A 25,631-nucleotide genomic window follows, 5' to 3' on the forward strand; every position below is an offset into this window, starting at 1 on the left:
TCTGGACAGACACCTTGGCACCCCTAGACTGCAAGGGTAAAGGTGAAGTAATAACGATTTATTTTTATATTTACCAGCCATTTTTGTTAGATGTAAATAAGATCAAAACAAGACAAAATTACATATGGATTTACTTCTAAATATAACATGTATGTATGTCTTAACGATCTATAATTATATGACTATTACAATTAAGAGTATATCTGATATACACAAATCACAAGACATTGCCTCTGCATCTCTGCCCTCCTCCAGTGGCTCTAGCTCTGCTTTTAGCACACGTGTTTCTGGATTTCAACCACCTGCTCATTGTCTGTTTCTTCTTACTTGTAGGTTAGTGACCTCTCATTTCATGACTCGCTGGCCACCTTTATTGCAATTCTAATAGCACGACAATGCTTTTCTCTGGAAGATGTGGTGCAGCATGTCGCCCTTCCATCTCTTCTTGCAGCAGGTAGCATTTTCTTGTATTTAATCCCCGATTAATGACCTAACATTAAATAAGTGTCCATACGGTGTAGATCTGACACCAGTCATTGGAGGGGTTAGTTATTAACATGTTTCTCACTAAATATTGTAATTTATTCTTACTAAACCTGTTGCTTATCTTGATCTCTTAACCTCCACCTGCTACATTCTTTGTAACAACTTAACTTTCTCATGTCTGCACCCTGAAGCTCCAAACTGTGCCTCTGTGAAAGTTATTAGTAACACATACAGCATACACTTCCACTTAATATAAATAAAGAACAGATTTGCTGCAAACGTTCAGAATTCAGATTTGTGTTTTTGTCTTTTTGTTGTTTTTGTACTTAGAGACAAAACAATGTGTTATAATGTTCATTGATTCTGCATTCTACAATATTTATCTTCACCAGGCCTCAGGCACTATATATATTAATTAGAGCTTATATTGCAATTGGAGAATGAGTCATCAAGCAAATTTCATGAATGTTTATTGCCCGACCAAAATATAGGCTTAGAACCACTGATTTACAACACATATCCACAAATTACTCTACAGCTTAATGTTTTTAGCTGTGCACAGGGGTTATATGATTCCATTGGTTTCGTTTTTAGAATTGCAGTATTTTAATCTGCTTGATAAATTAGAAAAGCTTGTGAAAATGAAAATTGAATGAGTATTTTTCCACAGCTTGTGGTGATCCCGATGCCGAACCTGGGGCTAGGATGACATGTCGCCTCCTTCTTCATTTCTTAAAAACACCTCAAGCCTCTCCATTTCTTCCAGTGAATGGTGAGTTTACACTTAAGTAATTATCTGTGCATCCATTACATGCACAGGCTCTATGTTGGCAAGACTTTAGTCCTTATAAAATGTTTAATGCATGACCAAAAATCCACTGACAATCTCTTCCATCATATCATTTTGGTTCTTAGAGTCCCTACCATGGAATAGAATATTTTATTAAATTAGATCTTATTAAATTAGCCTTAAGACGGTTCTGTGCAGCTGAAGACACTAAAATATGATATTTCATGTTGGCATTAGATCTTCAAGGCCCATATTGTGATGTTGACAGGATTTGTTATCGGTTCATAAGGGTTTAACCCCAGTCAACCTCACAGAAGGGAAAATCTGGCTATATAATCTCTCTATCTGGTAGGTCTAACTACCATTATAAACCGTCAGGATCATCCTGTGCTGTCAGGATTTACTGTGACCTTGGGAAGAAACTAAGCCAAGAGTTTAAAATTGGAGATGTGAATAAATATTCATAAATATTAGACTATCATAGAAAACAAAGCTATGGGGACCTCCAGAAACATCAAAACACGCAGGAAATCGTAACAGTACAAACACAGTGCACTGCTGCCATTTTGTTTTATTTACTTTTTTTTTCTGTAAGCATGTGTTTATATTCACTGATCCATGAAATTGTCTTTGTACAATTTTATAGCATACACTCTCTTAAAGACTACGATGAGCCAGAACACTGGTTCTCAGCCTTTTAATTTCAGTTGAGCATCACTATTAATTGATATTTCCAACCAGTTGGATTGGTGGAAGTAGTTCCCTTCTAGTACTATTATCTTCTGGAATTCAATTTAATATTAAGGTAACCAATGGCCGTTGCGGTAGTGAAATACAAAAAAAACTTTTCTTTGAGTTGCCCACTTTTATCTTCTAGCTTGCTTGTTAGGTTTCATCTTTCAAAAAACTATTTTGCTCAAAATAACCCTACAGCTAGTAATATTATCCACAGAGATAAAATCTTATGTTTTCCTGCATGATTCTATCCTGTTGAATACGTTGACAGTTCAAACATTTCCAAATTCATCAGGAGAATCCCACCATGCCCTGATTTCCTCTGGTGTGCAATTATCTCAAGGGTTAGTCTACAGTGATGAAGAACTATTTAAAAGGGCACTTTACTTTCACATTCTGGCCTCAACTAGAATTGATCTGTAATAATTATCATGAAGTGGTTTTGTTAGTTATTAATCCATTAAAGGAACACTGGATGCAACATAACCACTTTGACTGATTGATGTGGTTATGGTACATGGAAACCACGGGTGCTGGCCTTGCATCATTATTAAATAGTTTACTCACCATTTTGTAGAGATTCTCTGTCCCTGGCAGACTGAAGCTCAGCACGTAATGACAATATGGTGGAGATGGAGCTGAGCTTCCATATTGCACCTTACTAATTAATGCAAGGTATTAGGGCAGTGATTGGCTGAGAGTACTCAGCTGAAAATTTCAGCATGTTACTGCCTACCCTGGTGTGGTATGAAGCAAAGCATAGATCCATTTCCAAAATATTGTCACTGGAGACTGGGCTGCAGTCTACCAGGGACAGATAATGTCTACTAAATGGTGAGTTAACTGTTTAGAAGTGATGCAGGAGGACTTGACATCCACGGACTGCAAGCATCATAAAAGCTTCAATTCATTGAAATGGTTATGGTGCCTTCAATGTTCCTTCGAGCCTAAATTGCCATAATATTTAGATTCCGAAAGATCATACTTCAATATAGAATATCCTGCTCATTTAATATAAGTTATGCTCAACAGAGATGACTACAGTATAGCCAGCTAAAGGAGTGGTTCTGCAGGTGGTGACTACTGCACTTCTCAGTTCCTATGCTTCCTGGCTGATGTTTTGGTCACTTTTGAATGCAGGCGGTGCTTTCACGGTAGCATGAGACGGAGTCTACAACCCACACAAGTGGCTCAGGTAGTGCAGCTCAACCAGGACGGCACATCAATGCGAGCTGTGGCAAGAAGGTTTGCTGTGTCTGTCAGCGTAGTGTCCAGAGCATGGAGGCGCTACCAGGAGACAGGCCAGTACATCAGGAGAGGTGGAGGAGGCCGTAGGAGGGCAATAACTGAGCAGCAGGACTGCTACCTCTGCCTTTGTTCAAGGAGGAACAGGAGGAGCACTGCCAGAGCCCTGCAAAATGACCTCCAGCAGGCCACAAATGTGCGTGTGTCTGCTCAAACGGTCAGAAACAGACTCCATGAGGGCCCGACGTCCACAGGTGGGGTTGTGCTTACAGCCCAACACCGTGCAGGACGTTTGGCATTTGCCAGAGAACACCAATATTGGCAAATGTGTAGAAAAATTTCAACGTTTCATCAGGACAGACTGAAGAACTAAAGAATTAGTATGTGAATTACCTGGGAGTGCTGATTTTCCTGTTCTATCTATCTATCTATATATATATATATATATATATATATATATATATATATATATATATATAAATATATACAGGGAGTGCAGAATTATTAGGCAAATTAGTATTTTGACCACATCATCCTCTTTATGCATGTTGTCTTACTCCAAGCTGTATAGGCTCGAAAGCCTACTACCAATTAAGCATATTAGGTGATGTGCATCTCTGTAATGAGAAGGGGTGTGGTCTAATGACATCAACACCCTATATCAGGTGTGCATAATTATTAGGCAACTTCCTTTCCTTTGGCAAAATGGGTCAAAAGAAGGACTTGACAGGCTCAGAAAAGTCAAAAATAGTGAGATATCTTGCAGAGGGATGCAGCACTCTTAAAATTGCAAAGCTTCTGAAGCGTGATAATCGAACAATCAAGCGTTTCATTCAAAATAGTCAACAGGGTCGCAAGAAGCGTGTGGAGAAACCAAGGCGCAAAATAAATGCCCATGAACTGAGAAAAGTCAAGCGTGCAGCTGCCAAGATGCCACTTGCCACCAGTTTGGCCATATTTCAGAGCTGCAACATCACTGGAGTGCCCAAAAGCACAAGGTGTGCAATACTCAGAGACATGGCCAAGGTAAGAAAGGCTGAAAGACGACCACCACTGAACAAGACACACAAGCTGAAACGTCAAGACTGGGCCAAGAAATATCTCAAGACTGATTTTTCTAAGGTTTTATGGACTGATGAAATGAGAGTGAGTCTTGATGGGCCAGATGGATGGGCCCGTGGCTGGATTGGTAAAGGGCAGAGAGCTCCAGTCCGACTCAGACACCAGCAAGGTGGAGGTGGAGTACTGGTTTGGGCTGGTATCATCAAAGATGAGCTTGTGGGGCCTTTTCGGGTTGAGGATGGAGTCAAGCTCAACTCCCAGTCCTACTGCCAGTTTCTGGAAGACACCTTCTTCAAGCAGTGGTACAGGAAGAAGTCTGCATCCTTCAAGAAAAACATGATTTTCATGCAGGACAATGCTCCATCACACGCGTCCAAGTACTCCACAGCGTGGCTGGCAAGAAAGGGTATAAAAGAAGAAAATCTAATGACATGGCCTCCTTGTTCACCTGATCTGAACCCCATTGAGAACCTGTGGTCCATCATCAAATGTGAGAGTTACAAGGAGGGAAAACAGTACACCTCTCTGAACAGTGTCTGGGAGGCTGTGGTTGCTTCTGCACGCAATGTTGATGGGGAACAGACCATGGATGGCAGGCTTTTGAGTGTCCTTGCAAAGAAAGGTGGCTATATTGGTCACTGATTTGTTTTTGTTTTGTTTTTGAATGTCAGAAATGTATATTTGTGAATGTTGAGATGTTATATTGGTTTCACTGGTAAAAATAAATAATTGAAATGGGTATATATTTGTTTTTTGTTAAGTTGCCTAATAATTATGCACAGTAATAGTCACCTGCACACACAGATATCCCCCTAAAATAGCTATAACTAAAAACAAACTAAAAACTACTTCCAAAAATATTCAGCTTTGATATTAATGAGTGTTTTGGGTTCATTGAGAACATGGTTGTTGTTCAATAATAAAATTAATGCTCAAAAATACAACTTGCCTAATAATTCTGCACTCCCTGTATAAATATATAGTATTTATTTTGTAATATTATATTGTACCCTATTGTAACAATGTAGTGTTTGTGGGCACAGGACAGACTTGAAAACGAGAGAAATCTCAATGCATCTTTCCTGGGAAAATATTTTATAAATAAAAAAATAAAATCCATTGTTATTCATAGGGAAGTCAAACCCTGGAATATGTTCTTCCTGTGATCGCCACCTATTGGCAGCAGCTCATAACAGCATTGAAGTAGGAGCAGTGTTTGCTGTCCTAAAAGCTATATTGATGTTAGGTATGTATGCATACGGTATGTAATGAAAAATAAAAAAATGTATAGAAAATACCTATATTTATATGATACTGTATTTTTTTGGGTTGTTATCATTTTGATGAAATATCAGGTCATCCTGCTGCAATACTCAAACCGTTTCTTCTCTGCCCTTGAGTCAAGGTTTTAAGCGTGCAGCCTGGAGTCCCGGTCCTTCGGTAGTGGAGTTACAATAAGGTAAAGGAACACTCTGGGCACCATAACAACTTAATTAAATTAAGTTGTGGTGGTGGTAGGAGGTATCTGGTGCTGACCATTAACATACAATTTAACCCCAAGCTCTGGAATCCAGTGCCGTTTAGCTCTGCCCCTCCACATCCACTCTTCTCCAACGCTTATATAAGGAAGCCTCGAAGAAGGGTGTACCTGGTTGGCTGAGAAAAATAGTAATGTCCTTCACAAACCTTTAAATTCACAGATCCTTTATTTAAGATGCCAAAGAAAAGGGTAATGTTTTGGCCACGCAAGGCCTTTCTCAAACCTGGTTTTGCCAAAATGTCACCTTTTTCTTTGACACCTTAAATAAAGGATCTTAGGAATTTAATATTTTTTACTGAACTTTCCTATTTATCTGTATTGCTGTGGGCAGTGCCAAGGACCATGCACCCTATGTCGACCAGAGTCTTCACTGTTATTACTTGCTGGTTGCCCCCCCCCAATGTCTGCCTCTACCACACCAGGTAGCTGAGTTCAAAACACTGCTCCCGGCAACGCAAACTAATCATGACCTCACTACAGAGCAGGCCACAAAGGAGCTGTATGTAGAACCTTTTGCTACCAAACATCAGGTATGAGCACCTTCCAGGAAGTAAGTGATCGCTCCTATCTTCTGGTGTTCATTGAGAGTTCCTCTAACTTCAGTGTGTCTGTATGTGTGTGTGTGTATATGTGTCTCTGTAAGAGTGTGTTTGTGTCTCTGTATGACTGTCTGTATGAGTGTGTGTATGTGTGTCAGTTTGCATGTGTGTATTACTATGTGTCACTGTAAATGTGTGTACGTGTCTGTATGATTGTGAAAAATTTACTTATTAGGACTTTCTATCCCATTTTGCAACCTCTCTGCACCCTTTAGCTCCTCTATTCTCTCTCTGCCTGACTGTCTTTAATCTCTGTGTTTGGTTTACTTTTTGAATGTGTGCTTATAACTTGTAAAAACAAGCATCGAGGAGTTGAATAAAATGTTGTGCAGATGTATTCAAACAACAATGGTCTTGGCTTCTATCAGTGCTCCATGTATTGTCTCAAACTATGATGTGTTACGTTTACTGAAGGGTAGGAATTCTCTTGGCTTTTATCTACAAACATACCCTTTTGACCTTGACAGTGAATCTATAATACAAGTTGAAATCCAGTTCATTCTTGGCTTCAGATCAGACTGCATAAATACTGTTTTATCTTGAACTTGTAAGCAGATATCACCACCTAGCTGCAACAAATATAACTGCATGCGTTCATATATCGTCCCCTTTACAGGTGATGCTGAAATCGGCAGCAACAATGTGAGGTGTTCTAAATCAGACAAAGTCAGTGTGAACAATTTATTGGAAGATCCAACTTGTGATGAACTCTTAGGTGTGCAGAAAACACTGAAATCCTCTGAAAAACCCGTTGTCATAGAAACAGCCAGTTTAAGTGAATATGCTAGATATGTTTTGAGAACCATTTGCCAACAGGTAATTTGCACACATTTATAACTAGTAAGCATGTCACAAGATACCTTTTATATTCCTTCCTTTTTCTTCTTCTAACACTTGTGATCCTTAGGAGTGGGTTGGAGATCACTGTCTGAAGGAACCAGAGAGATTGTGTACTGATAAAGATCTTATTCTGGATCCTGTTCTTTCAAACAGACAAGCCCGCAAACTGCTTCAGCTGATTTGTTATCCTCACGGAGTTAAAGAATGTATAGAAGGAGACAATATACAGAGACTTCATATTAAGCACATCCTGCAGGTAGTATCGTGCTAGAATGGATGTATGGATTATGTCACTTACTCAAATCCCGATGAGAACAGCCTAGAATACACGTACACTTTTAAAGAAACACTTCAATTATAAATTATTAGTAAATTATTTTTCTGTAACATAAATCATAAATAGTAAAGAAGCATTCTGTGGTGCTTAATGAATTATTTTATCTATATTTATAATAACAATTTATATTATAGTTACAATTATAATTTATAATACATTTACCTTATTTTTTTTTTACTTTTAGGGCAACAGCACATTGCATAGAGATATCTAGATGTAATAAGATAATTATATGTATGTTTGAGAAATCCTAAGCCTCGTGTAGACTGTGTCACCATAACTCGTTTTTTAAGGATGGCCTGGTATATAGCATAGGCCACATTACAAAATAACTGAGGTCCCAATGCTCTGCTCTGTGTTGATGTGTTCGATTTGATCCCCTCCATCTCTAACCTCAGTTTACACATTCCTACAATCATGTCGCCTTCCATTCATACACTTAAACGTTCACACTCAGGTATATATTACCTTCCTTCTCTTTTACTTAGTGTCTATTACCTGAGTACTATAACATTCTGCTCTCATTTTATTTTGCACTTTTATCACCTTGTTTCTATGTGCCCTTACCCTTAGATACTATGTTTTTCTTTATGAAGATGTCCACAAAAACTCGTAGAATTGCATGTTCATTATACATCATTAAAAGTGTTTTGACTGATCTAAATGACAGATGATTGTTTTTACCTAATGAGCATGTCTACATGCAAATTGGTTTTCACCGTGTCTTTCTTTCTTGTGCTCTGTTAACTGTTCTACCATCTACAACATTTGTAGAATGTTTTTCTTATTCTTATTTAAAAAAAAAAAAAAATCTTCTGGTGTGTGTTCCTGGCATTGTAATAATAAAAACAGGTGGATATCATCAGATTGGTTTGTAAAAAAATATCTTGCTTTCTCCTCCTTCTCCAGAATCTCGATCAGTGGACTCTGAGACAGTCATGGCTGGAGCTTCAGTTGATGTTGAAGCAATGCATGAAGGAACCTGTTAGTACTTTCTCTCTAGACTCCAGTTAACATTGTATGTAATGGAAATCATGCCTTTTTTCACGCTAAAGTATTCTGGGAGCAGTGTCACTAAGCCTTTCTCTTAATGCATTTGTGTAGGGTTCCAACTCTGTGGCTGAGATGAACACCCTTTTGGATAACATAGCCAAAGCAACTATTGAAGTTTTTCAACAATCCGCAGAACTGAACAGTGCCTCGAATAACTCTGGGATTAGTCTATTCAATGCAAACTGCGCTGGCCATGCTGAAACTAACAATACAAGACAGACAATAAAATCTGCATTCTTAAGGTATTTTATCTTGGTATTTGTATATAATATACATACAGTTAAAAGAAAAGAAAGGGAAGCACTCCTACGTCTTCTTTAAATGGACAATATAGTCACCAGAACAACTACAGCTTATACCATTTGTTCTTGTGAGTAGAATAATTCCACTCAGGATTTTTACAGTAAACTCTGTATTTTCAGAGAAAATGCAGTGTTTACACTACAGCCTATTGATAACGTCACTGGCCACTCCTCAGATGGCTACTAGATGTTTTTCCAGTGCTGCCTAGTGTGCATCACAACATTCAGTGTCTCCACCCTCTACATGCAGACACTGAACTTTCCTCATAGAGATGCATTGATTCAATGTACAACTATGAGGAGATGCTGGTTGGTCAGGGCTATGTTTGAATTGTGCTGGCTCTGCCCCTGATCTGCCTCCTTCACAGTCTCAGCCAATCCTATGGAGAAGCATTGTGATTAGACATCCCACAATCAACAACCTGATTAACCATATATGAAGGAGATGTGTTGCACTGCATGAGGCAAATGGTGGTCACACCGGAAACTAACTGGTTTTTGGAACCCACCCGGATCCTCTCAATACAGTAAAACTGCACATTTTATTATGGCCAGCCTAAGGCACACCTGTGCAATAATCATGCTGTTTAATCATAATCTTGATATGCCACACCTGTAAGGTGGATGGATTATCTTGTCAAAGGAGAAGTGCTCACTAACACAGCTTTAGACAGATTTGTGAACAATATTTGAGAGAAATAGGCCTTTTGTGTACATAGAAAAGGTCGTAGATCTTTGAGTTCAGCTCATGAAAAATAGGGGCAAAAACAAAAGTGTTGCGTTATTTTGTTCAGTGTGTGTGTGTATATATATATTCCAGTTTACACATAGTCAGGGCACATTGCTTTGTAGGGGGAGAAACAGAACATAGAACATACTATGTTCAATAGGGCAGAGCTTGATCAATAGGGATCTATGATTGAGGCATTCAGTTCCAGATTTCATTTTATTTCTCTGGTCTTAAAAAGACACTTTGTTAGATACTTTAATATAACATTTATAAATCATGGTAAGTGACAGTTCTTCTTTAAGTCTGAATCCTGTAATGTTGTCTGACTTTTCATGCTTGTAAAACGTGTACGTCACAGTCCATGGACAATTATACAGAATTGATTTCACCTTTTATCAATAAATCAATTACCTGTACAATTACTGTACTAATTCAAAGTACAGTGGAACCTCGGAACTTGAACGTTTCCGTTCTCGAACAATTTGGAAGTCGACTAAATTTTTGCATAAAAAAAGTCTCGGTACGCCAACGATCCTCGGTACCCGAACACATCACGCGGCATTCACAAAGGTGGATGTTTAACAATTAACAAGTTAATTATAAAGGTGGATGAGGAAATATGGGCAGTGGAGCTTACCTTTTTGTGTCATTTTACCCCACTCCCTCGAGCATGTAAGTTCATTGAGCAGGGCCCTCAACCCCTCTGTTCCTGGGTGTCCAACTTCTCTGGTTGCAACTACATGTCTGTTCGTCCACCCATTGTAAAGCGCTGCGGAATTTGACGGCACTCTATAAATATCACCATGATAATAATATGTAAAGGGAGAGATGGGAATATAGGGAGAGGAAAACCGGAGTACAGAGGGACACACATGAGGGATGAAGATATATGGGCAGAGGGACACAAGTAAAGGGTGAAGGGATATGGACAGAATTATTAGAAGATATATGGGCAGAGGGACACAAGTAAAAGGTGAAGGGGTATGGACAGAATTATTATGCAAGGAGAAAGAGGAAAATATGAGAACAGTTACCTATCCCCATCTATGTTATTTTGGGGGTCTGGAACGAATCAAACAAATTTACATTAATTCCTATGGTAAATGTTGATTCGGTTCCCGAAAACATCGGAACTCGAACAGCCTTCTGGAATGGATTAAGTTCAAGTTCCGAGGTTCCTCTGTAATTTGCAACCTAGACATTAATGTAATCAGAATCCCGGCTCTTGTTAATAGCTAGTAACCATGCAAGGGCCTTTGTCTACTGGCAGCAGCCCAAAGAACTAATCCTGATATTATTTTCATATTTTTTATGAAGTGCCAACGTGTAATAAAACAATATACAAGAGAATGAGTTATAGAACTTTTGACATCTAGAGTGCATGATAATAAATATAAATCCTCAGTTTTGTCCTGTAAATAAACCATACACATTGTATGACCAGTAACATATGTCATTATCCTAGCTCTTCGGAACGTAGAGGTGTCTGGCTTGTTGCCCCTCTCATTGCTAAACTACCTACCTCTGTTCAAGGAAGGGTGTTAAAGGCAGCAGGAGAGGAACTGGAAAAAGGACAACATTTAGGGTCATCTTCAAAAAAAGAAAGGGATAGACAAAAACAGAAAAGGTAAGCAACATTTATTAATGAATTAAACACATTATAGACTTTTAGGGTTATTCACTAAAGTCCGAATGGCCCCGTACCAAACAAGCCAAACCATCTGGCTGTGTTCGGGGTCATTCAGCCTCCAATCCAGATATTGTTTACACTATCTAACAATGTCTGGATTTTGCATAGCAGGCTATGAAAGAGCCTTAACTTGGTCCATGTTTCAGCCAGACCAAAATCTGCAGGATGACTGAAATACAGACCCAAATGCTTAAAATCAGGGCCCCAACACGTAAAACTTTTAAAAATACGATCTATCTACGCAATTTTTTTTGTAATTTTTTTTTGGCCTTTTCATGAAGCTGAAGAAAAAAGACTTCTGATAGTATACATATTTTTTTTTTTTTTTTTTTTTTTACAGGTTCTTAGGTTATTTCCCCCCTCTTCACTATTATTTATCAAGTGAATGATGATTTGCAAATGTGCATCCTGCTGGATGCATTTGGTCCTGATTTAGTTTAAAATTGTTGCTTTGTACATATTCTGAATCATATATTTTGTATTTGATTCAGGTGAGAAACGTTCTGATTTTACACCATACATTGAATACTTCCGATGAATGATACAGATTTGGTCGAATTGACTGAATTCCAACCAGAATTGGCTTAAGCAAATATGAGAATTGCCATTCCGGTTGGCATTTTAACATTTTCACCAAATGTTGTCCATTTGAACAAAATCTGAACTTAGTCAATATAATTTCAATTCTAAACATGATTTTTTCAAAATTCAATTAATAGGAAATTATAGCAAAAATTAAATCACAGGAAATCAACCAAATACAAGTAAACTGTTGCATAGCTTTTAATAGACATTTATTCTAAAATAAGTCATGTGTAATTGATGAAATTTGTGGTTATAGGATGAAAACCACAGTAATAACGCACAGACTCAAGTCTAGTTCCAAGTATTATTGCATTGGAAATATCCATTGGAACTTGGGAGCCAATATTTCTGATTTTGGCCTACCCCAGAAAACACTATATGGCTCTATTGGTGATAACTCTTGCTCAGTTTATTATCAAGTTGATTTTGAACACATTGTATATAAATCAAGATGGACTATCTTGGTTTTATCACTTAATTGGACTCAAATCCTAAATATCACTATGAAGTGGTTATTAATAAAGAACCCGTTACTAGGGCTGAGGAACTTAAATGGTAAACTAAGCCATAAGGTGATCCTAATTCCTGTGATAAAACATTCATAACCATCAATTGGCACAGCCAAATATAATGTAAGGTCTGGATTAATCACGCATCTGAATTTTTGGTACGTTAGTATTTTATACAGGGATTCGGGACACTGATTTGGAAGCTATTTGCTTCTTGTTAACTGTATTTGTTTACTGAGACACATTGTTTTATCTCCTATGAAGCATGTCTCTTTTGAGTCAGCATCCTTTCCTGTCTTTGGTTCTCACCTGCCTGAAAGGACAGGATGAACAGCGAGAGGGCCTCCTAACATCTCTGCAAAATCAAATAAACCAGGTACCGCCATTCTTTATGTTAGAAGGTTGAGCAAGGCATTGCAGCAAGGGGCAGGTTGCATTATAGTAGTGTGCTGTGCTAAATGATATAGACAAGTATACAAATATATATATACGTAAACACAAATCTTTTTTTCTGCACGAATACACCAGTTACATATCTGTATAGAGCAACAACTCACAGAGCTATACAACTGGATTATTTATTTATTCTTATTTACAGCACATGCTGATTTGTGAAAGAATATGGTCTTTAATGTATTTTGCAACAGACTTTCTCTTAAATTGGCTCTAACACAATAAAGCTCACACAGCTAATGTTTGGTCACACATGTGTTCCCTACTTGCTTGAAGTAGAACCTTCAAAACAGTTGGAATTGTTGATGGCCTGATTCTTTTTAATGGGAGTTCGTACAAATAGAAATAGTGTGTAACGGATCCCCTATACTCGGGCTGAGTATGTTTTCCAAACAGAGCTCAGATCCATGCAGTGTAGGGGAAAGGCCACCGTGTGGAAGTTCTGACCAGCCGTACACATGGTCCTATGCCCAAAACAGTTCCAGGGTGTTTGGTGCTTTTGCCGGTCAACTTTCGGGAGCTCCTGCGGCTGCAATACGGGGTGCTGTAGCTGGCTCCTAGGTAGCATTTGTTCATAGTTGATGTGTAAGACCAATACTGTTGTGGTTAATAATGCATTGCACATCTGGGAACCCCTCTAACCACCAACGAACCTGGCCAACCGTATTGACATGACACCAGAAAACAGATAATTAGATGTTGGGTGTAGTTGGTACACTTTTTCATGACCTTCATTAATCAAACAATGCAAAAGTGTCACCCCATCCAGAATCTAGCTAACACCCATGATGAACAGGTGTGATAATAAGGAAAAACACTGTCATTATTTCTGTGCAAACACACATATAGAATTTTCACTTGAAGAGATCACACCAGCTCTAATACAGTTGTCATATGATGTGTATACGAAGATAGGGTTGCTCCTATCTCTCGATTTTCATTAAAACATTGAAATCTTTAGAAAATCACTGTCGGTTTTGACTTTTTCATAAACACAAAATGCAAATGCTAAAACCCTACAAGTGATAGGTTCTGATATAAACTCATTATAATGTCAAATTATATCAGCTGTTAAAATATATACAAATATCCATTCATGATTTGAAATATTTCAATCCTTCCTTCAGATTTTGAGCAACTGGAGAGAGGAGAAATATCAGGATGATGTGAAAGCCAGACAGATGATGCATGAGGCTTTACAACTCCGGCTAAACTTGGTAAGAAAAGATTCATGTTTGATATATCCTACATATAAATCTAGGTATTATCTAGGCTTAATTTTTATGAGTATTCATATTAACTGTGTCTGGAATAGCTCTGAATAACCACTGTATGTGCACTGATGAATCTATTTTTTTGTTGTTGTTATTTTATTAAGTATCCAATACAGACAATTCACAGCTAATAACAAAAACAAAAACAATACAATATAAACACCAGAAAATGTATATATGAGTAGTGAAATATCAAGTAAAGAGAAGTTAAAGTACAGCCTCCCAAGGTGCTACCCAGAAAAAACGACCTTTACAGTATATAAACAACCAGACAACAAGCATTCGGGATACGGCTAAAACTAGATCTGATGGAAAACAAAAAAATATACAGCTAGTGAAGTACAGTATGCACAAGTAAACATGCGCTAAAATGGATGCACTCACGAGATAACGTTGATAAATATCGCTCAAAGGGTGCTTCCCCCGAAATGATGGGGGGCTAATAATGCACCTCTCCGTTACCAGATAGCCAATTTAGGACTTCAGACGGGTTGAAGGTAGAAAATCACTTATTTTTATTCTAATAAAAGATGAAAAAACACCACCAGGTATAAAACAGAATAGGAATAAAACGGTCTTGTTCTACGCGTTTCGTTCCGCAAGGAACTTCCTCAGGGGACAGTAGTAACAAGTAAAAGCAATGTACAAAAACACAGAATGCAAAAAAACATATCCTATTCCCCCCATCTCCAAGTCCCTTTAAATAGGGCTAGTCCCAATGTCCGATTGGCAAATCCGTGGGTGGTTCCGATTATCTGTGTTCTCATTCGTTCAGCATGAAGTTTCCTCAGCTGTTCAACATCTCTGTAGCATCATTCTAATCAAATTTGGCGCGTCCGAAACACGCGGATGTTTACTTGTGCATACTGTACTTCACTATCTGTATATTTTTATACAGTGTTCCCTCAGATCTAGTTTCAGCCGTATCCCGAATGCTTGTCGTCTGGTTGTTTAATTCACAGCTAATATTAGATGTACATTTTAAAAGACATATACATATTCCTCACCATCGTCATTATTAATGTCCCAAAGAAAAAACAAAATCTTATGAACATACAAATAAACAAACACATGGTAATAGACAATGTAAGGGAATCTATGTAATTTCTATGCAGATTCTTACATCTCTATTTTCATGGTGCTTAATGAAAAGAGAGGGGGGAAAAAGAACATAAATGTAAAATCTTGGCTGGAGAAAGGGATTGAAATGTATTCAAGATTTAATGAAAGGGACGACCATAAATCCTCTTCATGAGCTGCAAGTGGAATATGACCTGCCAAGCCATGAAGTGTTTAAATACTTTACAAGTACGTTTTTTTTTTTTGTTAATAAACTAATATGATTTACTACAGGCAGGCTTTCTACATATTTGGTGGACATATTCAAATCTGAAACCAGTATGGAGGGATGTATCTTTAAGGCTAATTAATTGGTTTGGACCTGAATGGGAAATAAACCTCGAAAGGGCCCTCCTACATTTAAACCTTCCTAAATAACAAAAGATGGACTGGAAGATCATTTTTCATACTTTGACAGGTGTCAAATTGTTGATTGCAAGAATTGGAAGTCCCCCAAGGTCCCATTGTGGCCTGAGATTAAAGCACAGATTATTATACAATGTTCTATGGAAAAGGGAGTGTCTAGTTAATTTATCTGGAATAATAAGGAATAGCTTTTCTGGAGAGACTGGCTAAACATCTTTGACAAAAATGCATTCTTGAATATTCTCTATCAAATGCTAAATCTAGGATGGCAATTGGTTTTTCTAGAGTGGTTTTCTTTTACTTTTTTCTTGCACTGATGACTCCAACGTAACCATAATTTTGGCAAATTAGTATAGTATTAGTGTTATGCAGTATATATTACCGTTTGAAATAACTCACTGTATCCTCATTCCGTGTCAGACGTACAGTGTCTATTTTAGGTCAATTAGACACAATTTTACACTGGCCTTTATAACATTGCTTTCGTAATTTCAAATTTGAAATGTTGCAATCACCGGATTGGGGAATGCTGGCAAACTATGTCAGCCACGCTCTATAACATGGGGCCATTCTCACAGGCTTACTGGAAACTATGTGCCAATCAAGGTAGCTATATCTATATGTGGTAAATTCCTCTATGCGGATCTAACCATTTTGTAATCAAAATGGCATCTGTCACCCAATATCTCTTGGTTCCCTGGTGTTTCCTCCTTTCCCGATCCCTAAATGAATTTAACAGCCACAAGAAATACATTTGGCCACTATGAGAGCTCTAGCTAAAGTGTCCAAAGTCACCCACACAGTCTTACATGCTAATATATAAGTATGAGGGACAGTCACCTCTTCACAATTCTACCTGATCTCCCTTCTGGTGTGCATACTAGTCCTCCCCCCTCTTCCCTCCCTTCTTCATCCTAATGCATACTTTTATCATTTTTCTCTTTTTTTCCTTTGTCTCTGGCCAGTCCACGGTTCATTATTACATTTTCTGTAAAATGGCATTTATCTGGTATGCACGATATAAGTTATAAATATCCATCGATTGTTAATTTTGGATGCATTTTCCACAAATATAAGATTTATTGATTATTTTATTTTTAATGCAGCTGTCTCTCCTCTAGTTTTGAAATGCAAAGTACGAATTATGACCAAATGTTCTCAAAATGCTATGGCTGGCTAACCAATATATCTCTGTGCATGTTTATATATGAATATATGTTTTATACATAACCCCATATTGCTAAAAGGAAAATTCTTGTTTCCATTATGCCAGATGGTTTCATGAATCCTTACTATGAAATATAAAAATAGACCTAAATGTATGTGTTTTAATTCATATCTAGCTAACACGCACACTTTGCACTTTATTGATTACATTAGAATAGCGCGGATTTATAGTAAGTCCAATAGTTTATTGGCAATTCGGGATTATTCTAGCTCCTAGTGACCGAATAATCTAAATTTTATTAAAGACAGGAGGCGAATATTTGCTTATCTTTCTTTACTGAAACTCCCAGCAGCAAAGAAACAGTTAACAGCAGTGTAAAAAAGTTTAACCAATCAGAGTGCATCACAGCAATATAAACTGTCATCAGGCTCCTCCCAATTCCTCTTTCTTGATGTAGCCGATCAGCTGTAGAGTCAACCATGTAAAAGTAGTCATTAAAACGATGAACAGGTAACGGTGAAGGTATCTTTAAGGATGAAGGTAGTGATCAACCCGCAGGTAGAGTCAAGGCAGAAGGCAAGCGATCTTCACACTAGGAGGAAGGAGAAATATCGTGAAAGTATGGTCTCTTTGGCAAAAGAAAACCAAATAAATGCAGTGAACTGACTTTCAATTTAGTGCAAGCTCTAACTATGGTAATAACAGAGTGGTATAACAGTAAATGACCATCTAGAATTTAATGAACTAAATATAATATAAAAAACGGGTTATAATAATAACGACCTAATGAGTCTAGGTTAGCGAAAGAGAGGATGTAAGTCATAGTTAGAAATTGGAGGTAGTACAGGATACTTACCTAGAAGGGTGGGAAGAGAAAACTAGGGTGGGAAAATATTCGCCTCCTGTCTTTAATAAAATTTAGATTATTCGGTCACTAGGAGCTAGAATAATCCCGAATTTTATGGCAAGACAGGAGGCTTCATATTTGCTATTTTAACGCACATATAGTAAGGACAGAGAAACGTGAGGAGAGTGTCTAAAATAAAAGGTACGGAAGGTGGATTCTCTAGACCAATCAGCGGAGGATAGAATTTCCGCTAAGGAACCTCCAGCTAAGAGTGCTGAAGAGGCGGCTGCGCCTCTAACCGAGTGAGCCCCGAAAGATGCATCAATGCCAGCCAGGGCTAGGAGCCATTTGATCCAGCGTGCAATGGTAGGGCACGAAACTGGTTTGTGAGGCCGTACATAGGATACCAGGAGGGGCCCGGTAGGTGCTCTGAGAAGGGTAGTGCGAGCGATATAGTGTCTTATGCACCGGGCTACGCATAGGAGTGGTCTCTCCGAGAAGTAAGGGTAGCTCACGGTAGATGAGTTGGTCTTAGTGCGTCTAGTGATGTGAAAGTGTACCCCCTCTGGTGTGAAATCGAGGGCGTGAAAGTCGAAAGCCCTGATGTCGGAAACTCTTCGGAAGGAGACCAAGCAGAGGAGGAGAGCTAATTTGGCTGATAATTGGCGTAGGGAAAGCGCTTCGTTGTCCGGCCAAGCTTCCAAGAACGTGAGCATGACGGCAACGTCCCAGAATTGATTATATTTGGGATTCGGGGGTCTAGCGATGCGGATGCCCCGCAAAAGTCTGCAGACAGACGGGTGTTTGCCCACCGAAGAGCCTTCTATAGGAACGTGCGCTGCAGAAATAGCAGACCGAAACACGTTAATGGTCCGGTAGGATTTACCCTGGTCGAATAAAGACGACAGGAAGTTAATAATATTAATTATAGGTGTTGAAAAGGGATCAAGGTTCCTTTCCAAGCACCAGCAACTCCATAGGCGCCATGCAGAGATGTAAGAGCGTCTGGTTCCTGGGGCCCATGAGTCCCAAAGGAGTCCCTGAGCAGTTGTCGAAAGGCCTGAGACATTCCACGATCCCCTGAAATGGTCCAAGCCACTAGTTGGAGATGGTCTTGGATCGCCAATGGGTGAAAGTTGCCTATCGAGTCTCTGAGGAGGTCGTGGGTGCAGGGTAGTAGCAGGGGAAAGTCCACTGACATTTCCAGTAGGTAAGGGTACCATGGTTGGGCCCGCCATAGCGGGGTCACTAGAGTTATCTTGACACCTTGAGTTCTGAGAAGTTGTAGCGTGCGTGGAATCATGGAGAATGGAGGGAACGCATATGCCCCTGACATCGGCCACTTCTGTAGGAAGGCATCGACTGCAAGGCACGCTGGGTCCGGTAACCAGCTGTAAAAAGCGTCCGTCTGCCTGTTGAGGCGAGATGCAAAGAGGTCCAGGTTGAATGGTCCCCGGCAAATCTGGAGATGCTGAAATATTTGTGGATTCAGTTGCCAATCGCTGGAGTCCCTCCAGTGGCGGGAGAACCAGTCTGCGACGAGGTTGTCTGTTCCCGGCAGATATTCCGCTCGCAGGGAGATATTCCTGTCTAGGCAGAACTGATATAATTCCTTGGTCAGGTCTGAGAGCATCTTTGATTTGGAACCTCCTAGATGATTCACGTAGCGGACTGCGGACACGTTGTCCATTTTCAGCACAACTGAACAGTTGTAGGCATCTTTGGCGAAGCTGCGGATTGCAAATGAGCCTGCAATCAGTTCGAGGCAGTTGATGTGAAGTGCGCGTTCTGAGTGGGACCAGAGTCCTCCTGTAGAGGTTTCCGAGCAGGTTGCGCCCCATCCGAGCAAACTTGCATCTGATTCCAGGATGAAGTCTGGTTGGGATCCGAAAATGGCTCTTCCATTCCAGGCATCCATATGTTGTAGCCACCAATGGAGCTCGAGCCGGGCCTCGTCCGTGAGTGTGATCTGTTGGTCGTAAGATGTCGACTGGTGTAGGTATTGGGTCTTTAATCGTTGCAGTGCCCGGTAGTGCAGTGGGGCAGGGAATATAGCCTGTATTGAGGCGGAGAGCAAGCCGATGGTGCGGGCTAGATCCCGTAGGCGAAGGTGTGGTGATATCAGTAACTTCCGAATGTCTCTTTTTATGGATTTTATTCTGGGTGCCGGAAGTTGAAGGACTGCTTGAACGGAGTCTATCTGGAATCCCAGGAATTGTATCGTCTGGGACGGTGTTAGAGATGATTTCTGGTGATTGATCACGAAGCCAAGATTCTGCAATAGGGCGGAGGTCATGTTTGTATGATGGAGGAGGGTTTCCTGGTCCTGTGCCATGAGAAGGATATCGTCCAGATAGATTATGGAGCGGATTCCTTGGGACCGCAGTAAGGCCATCACTGGTTTCATTAGTTTGGTAAAGCACCAGGGTGCGGAAGATAGGCCGAAGGGGAGGCAGGTGAACTGCCATAGTGTCTGTTCCCAACGAAACTGAAGGAGGCAGCGGTGTGCTGGTGTTACCGGCACCGTGAGGTATGCATCCTTTAGGTCGAAGCAAGAGAACCAATCTCCCTCGGAGAGTAGGTCTCTCAATAAATGGATCCCTTCCATTTTGAAGTGACGGTATACGATGAAATTGTTCAGATCTTTCAGGTTGATGACTGGTCGTAGACCCCCTGATTTTTTCTTTACCAGAAACATGTTGCTTACGAAGACCTGTGGGCCCACAACTCGTTCGATCGCACCTTTGGTGCATAGATCGTTGAGTTCGCTCTGTAGAGTCGACTCGTCTAGCAAAGACATTTTTATTGGGGTAGGAAGGGAATTTTGAATTGGTTCGACTGAAAAATCCAGGTGGAACCCGGACACCGTTTGAAGGATCCAAGGATCCTGAGTTAGTTGAGACCACTGTTGGGAAAAAAGGGTTAACCGGCCTGCAATAGGAATAAGAGAATAAGGAAGGTCCATTACCTGTAGCAGAGCGACCGCGTAGGGGAGCGGATCCACGTCCTCGGATTGTTCCGCGAGAGGGAAAAAATTGTCTGTGTTGGAATCGGGTATTGCCCGAATTCCAGGTGTCTGAAGGTCGAGGCCTGTAGCCTGTGAAGGCGGCTCTGCCAGTCGCTCGGCCTCTATAGCGACCAGCTCTTCCAGAAAAACGCTGAGAGCGAAATACCTTGCGAATAGAGGATTGTGCCTTTGTCAGTGTTGTAAAAACAGAGACGTGTTTACTTAGTTCTTTTATGAACTTGTCTCCAAATAACATGCCTTGAGCTTCTGGACCAAGTTCTTTGGTGCCTAGTTCGGCAAGTTTAGCATCAATTTTATAAAGGACGGCTTTCCGCCGCTCTGTTGATATTGCCACATTGGCATTGCCTAAAAGGCATAAGGCCCTTTGTGCCCACTCTCACACCATATGTGCGTCAAATGTGCCACCTGGTAAAGCCTCGTCTGCAATAATGAAGATTTGTGTGAGCGGGCCCGCCACATCCATCAATTTGTCTTGAGCAGTTTTAAGACCCTGTTCTAGACCTTTACGGGGGTCTTTCCCTGACTTGGTTAGAAAGGTCACAAGGAAGGGGTCGAATTCTGGTGTATTGGCCACCTTGTCTGGGATGGTGGGGCGTGGGCATTCAGCCCTTAATTTGGCTCTTACCTCTTTTTCTAAAGGCCGACGGAGCCACATTCTACAGTATTTGGCAATGTGGTCTGGGGGTGTCCATTCGGCCGATCTAGGGTGCTTAATGCACCTGGGGTCAAATAGAGGGCGTCCAGAGGTGTCAAATAAAGTATCTATGGGGTCAGACTCCGATTGAAGTTCCTCTAGAGGTATGAGGGGTTCATTAGTTGCAGAATCGGATGGATAAAGGTCTCGGAATGTCTTATGAGGCGGAGCCTCAGTATCAGAGTGTTCTGCGTAGTATTCGTCTAATACTTGGAGGTTAAAATCAGAGGTAGAACCCTCAAATGCGTCAAATTTATCATGTTTGGGTTTTGAATAGGGCACTTTAGGGTGTTTAGCGGGCGCTTTGCCTTTACCGGCGGTGGCGCTATCGCCCTTCCAAGGGCGTTTGCGAGGGGCTCCTTCATGTTCCGAAGTGTGAGAATCTTCGGAATCTGAGAGTTGGGTAATGGCCGCCGTAGGGGCTGGTATTGTCTGCTCGCTGAAAGCCGCTAAAGCTTTAGGAATGGATTCAGTGATGGCATTGAATAGCCAAGCCTTAAGTTCGGCAGAAACTGCTGGTTCTGGCACATCAGACATAATGTCAATAACAGTGGGGTCACCACAAAGAGAATAATATAATATACAATATATATATATAGTTTAAACATTTTTTTATTTTTTTATTTTTTTTATTTTTTTTAAATTTTTATTATTTTTAATTATTTTTAATTTTGGTATGCAGACAAACTAATTACAATGAGGCGGTGGACTTATACAGAAAAGTAATTTTTGTAACAGTGGGGTTCATCCACAATACATCAATGGGGTTCACCCAGAGAGGAAGGACAATGAAATGTCCAAAATCAAATAACAGGTATGTGCCTGTGTCATCAAATAGGGATTACCCTGTATAGAGGCAGAAAAAAGGGGGTCACCCTTGAAGGAAGGCTAGAGGGGGTCACCCTCTGAATAAAGGCTTGAGGGGTTCACCCTCAGTATCAAGCAAGGATTTTTTTAAGTTGAAAAAACCTGTCAAGAAAAGGGGAAATTTTGAGTATGTATCCTTAATGATTTAAAATAAAAAGGTCTGGGGCTTTAAGGGATAAAAAGTACTTACCGAACAGCTGGGTCGTTGTTCTGCAGTGGGAGCTGAAATGCGAGTGAACCGCCGCGCATAAAATTTCCGCAAGATGGCGCTGAGAGGAAGCCCGGGAAAAGGTAAATAGAAATGGCCGCGGAAAGAAAAGGGCGGGAAACGTCTCTATGGAGACGCAAGGCAACACACGAAGTGTGTGAGGGAAAAAACTGAGCGGAGCGGACCGGCAAAATGCCGGGCGCTGCGAGGAAAGTGTGTCAGTTAAACAGAGAGTATAAGAATACAAGTATGGTAGAAAAAATAAGAGAGGCAATTGTGTTTATAGGTTGACTGGGGAGTCAGCCCATGTCACCTAAGCAGTGTGTAAAAGCACAGAAAGGCTGAGAAAATACTAGAATAAGTAAATGAATAAATATATATAATATTAAAGCAATATACTCATATAAATATATATAAAAATTGAGCATAAATATGAGTATAATTAGAATAGACTCACCTGGGAGGCTAAGCAGCAAAGAAAGAGGGATTGGGAGGAGCCTGATGACAGTTTATATTGCTGTGATGCACTCTGATTGGTTAAACTTTTTTACACTGCTGTTAACTGTTTCTTTGCTGCTGGGAGTTTCAGTAAAGAAAGATAAGCAAATATGAAGCCTCCTGTCTTGCCATAAAATTATGACTGTTCACAAAAAAAGTAACTCAATGCAGATAACTGTAATGCAATTTACAAGATGTGTATAGTATATTTTGAAATCATTTTATGAAATGTTTCATCTAAAATTTCACTGTAAATTATAATAAAATTGGACTTGATGCTACACGGCAGGATTTTGCATTCTATTGGTTATTAGCACCAAGAAGAGTAAATATATCCACAGAGTTTTATCAGTCTTTTATCATTATAGTGAATTGGATGAAGTGTATATCTGCTCTTTCTTCATGTCCCAAAGGTCGGTGGTATGTTTGACACAGTTCAGAGAAGCACGCAGTGGACTGCTGATTGGGCTGTTGTACTTCTTCAGATAATAACATCTGGCACAGTTGACATGCAAACAAATAAGTGAGTATTACAAACTGCACTGTATGTCTTAACCAGACATTTAAAGGTTGAAAGTCACATTTATTTGTTGCCAGTAGGGGGTGTAGCAGATTAACTGTTTATAAACTAACAGTAGCTGACTTCGTATGTATATGTTAAGTACTATAGACCTTTAAGTAGACATAAGTTTATTAGAAGCTGCTGTCGTCATTCGACTCCTCAAGAGAAAAAAAAATGGATTATTAGGAAACTGAAATGTAAAAATTATTTTAATACCTTTGGGCTTTCTGTAATACTTACAAAACAGATGTTACAATAGGTCATTTTATTAATAAGACATTCAACCACCACCACTTTCTGTTTATTTTATTTTGTGAGTTGTATGTTTTATTTAAGATGCAAAAGGCTGAGTATAAAAAAATGAGTTTGCTGCCTTCCTGTAATCACTCCAGTAATAAACGAAATAATAATATTAAATACATACTATGTAAATAAAATATCATCTTGACTGTACGTACTGTAAACAAGGTTATCCTACAAACACAGACCCACTGATATATTGGTATTGTATTAATGCTAAACACATGTGGCTTACGATGTGCACAAAATGTACATGGATGAAAGTGTATACTGCCATAGAAACCATGGGATTAAGCACTTTATTCAAGGTTATTCACTAATGTGCGAATTTTTGTTAATTTAAAGTGAATGTAAAGTTAATTTAAAAAAAAAAAAGCTGACTTGGAGAATTGTTCTAGTTTAGCTATGTTAGCCTTACATTTGGATTTCATTTTGAACCCTTTGTACAGTGCTACGGAATCTGATGGCGCTATATAAATAATAAAATAATAATAATGCCCGACAATTCTCACTTTAATTAATAACCCAGAATTATGAAAGTTACATCACAATTTACTTTTATTGCATTTTCACTCTTGTGGCCGAAGCTTATTTTTGAATTTACGTTTTCGTTTACTTATTTTCTACATTGCTGCAGCTGGCTGTATCTTTATGCAACTTTGCTACAATTAATCTGTGTTTTGTACATTAAACAAGTCTGAACTAAAATCACTCTGTCTGTGCAGCGAATTATTCACAACTGTTCTGGATATGTTGGGAGTCTTAATAAATGGAACACTGGTGTCTGACCTCGCTAGTGTGTCTCAAGGAGGTTCTGAGGAGAATAAAAGAGCTTATATGAATTTAGTGAAGAAATTAAAGGTAAGACAGACTTAGTCAGCAGATCGCGTTTGCACCACGATGGTCTCATCATGATGGTAATTGTATCTCAGCTTCTGAACTCAGTAGTGTTTCATAGTCATTCATCTTGTTTGGATAATTGTTAAAATAGAATGGTTCCAAACCAAATAGCTTTTTCGCAAATTTGCTGTTGTGAGTGTAAACTTTATAACTATTTTTAGTGAATATGTAGCGCTGTTTAAAATGCAAATACCTGTGACTGTATTGTGTGCTCCAAAAATGTATTCAATAAACAGTAATGTTTGGCATTATCTTTTATATCAAGGAAATTGACGCTTACAGTGCCAGTACAGCTAGTTAGCATGTTACTGGAAAGAATTACGGTACCTCAACTTTTGTTATCACAGTTCAACCAATAAACGTGATTCAATTGCTCTGAAATAGTATTTACTGTAACTTGGCAGCTGTCAAGTGTGGGATTTACTAGATTCATTCTACTCAGTCTTTTCTTTTATCTTTTTGCCATCTCTTAAGTAATAGAAGAAAACACAATTGTGTAAGAGTAAGTTATACTCCAAATATGAAGACATTAAAAGGATTTTAAACGTATAACGTTTATTTTTTAATAAAGGCAATGGTGGAATACTGATGCCATTTCAGCAGTGTAAAGGCAGCATGTATCTTTAAGACATGTCGAATTTTTCACTGACGGGCAGCTGTTTAGGCTTGTGGCATGCGATTACATCATTGGGCTCACCAGAGTCAATAATAAGTGGTAGTTAACATAACAGGTGACAATCTGTTATTGTGCTGGCTGAGACTTTTATACTTTAATTTGATCATTAGATCTAAGCACTTTGTTAAAGGGGCACTATAGCCACCAGAACAACTACAGTTTAATGAA

At 39.4% G+C, this 25,631-nt stretch overlaps 1 protein-coding gene across 1 annotated transcript in view; it reads left to right on the forward strand.

Annotated features, from left to right (window-relative positions):
• Positions 1–25,631, forward strand: part of MED12L (mediator complex subunit 12L) — a 442,361-nt gene that overhangs the window by 370,735 nt on the left and 45,995 nt on the right. Inside the window, exons 24-35 of the mRNA XM_063442526.1 lie at positions 334–454; positions 1,157–1,258; positions 5,451–5,564; positions 7,074–7,273; positions 7,365–7,553; positions 8,544–8,618; positions 8,739–8,929; positions 11,185–11,346; positions 12,768–12,879; positions 14,084–14,173; positions 23,439–23,548; positions 24,613–24,748. Of these exons, the coding sequence (XP_063298596.1) occupies positions 334–454; positions 1,157–1,258; positions 5,451–5,564; positions 7,074–7,273; positions 7,365–7,553; positions 8,544–8,618; positions 8,739–8,929; positions 11,185–11,346; positions 12,768–12,879; positions 14,084–14,173; positions 23,439–23,548; positions 24,613–24,748 (1,602 nt within the window). The remainder of the gene's footprint in view (positions 1–333; positions 455–1,156; positions 1,259–5,450; positions 5,565–7,073; positions 7,274–7,364; positions 7,554–8,543; positions 8,619–8,738; positions 8,930–11,184; positions 11,347–12,767; positions 12,880–14,083; positions 14,174–23,438; positions 23,549–24,612; positions 24,749–25,631) is intronic.

The sequence above is a fragment of the Pelobates fuscus genome, chromosome 2, assembly GCF_036172605.1.
Source record: "Pelobates fuscus isolate aPelFus1 chromosome 2, aPelFus1.pri, whole genome shotgun sequence".
Lineage (NCBI taxonomy): Eukaryota > Metazoa > Chordata > Amphibia > Anura > Pelobatidae > Pelobates > Pelobates fuscus.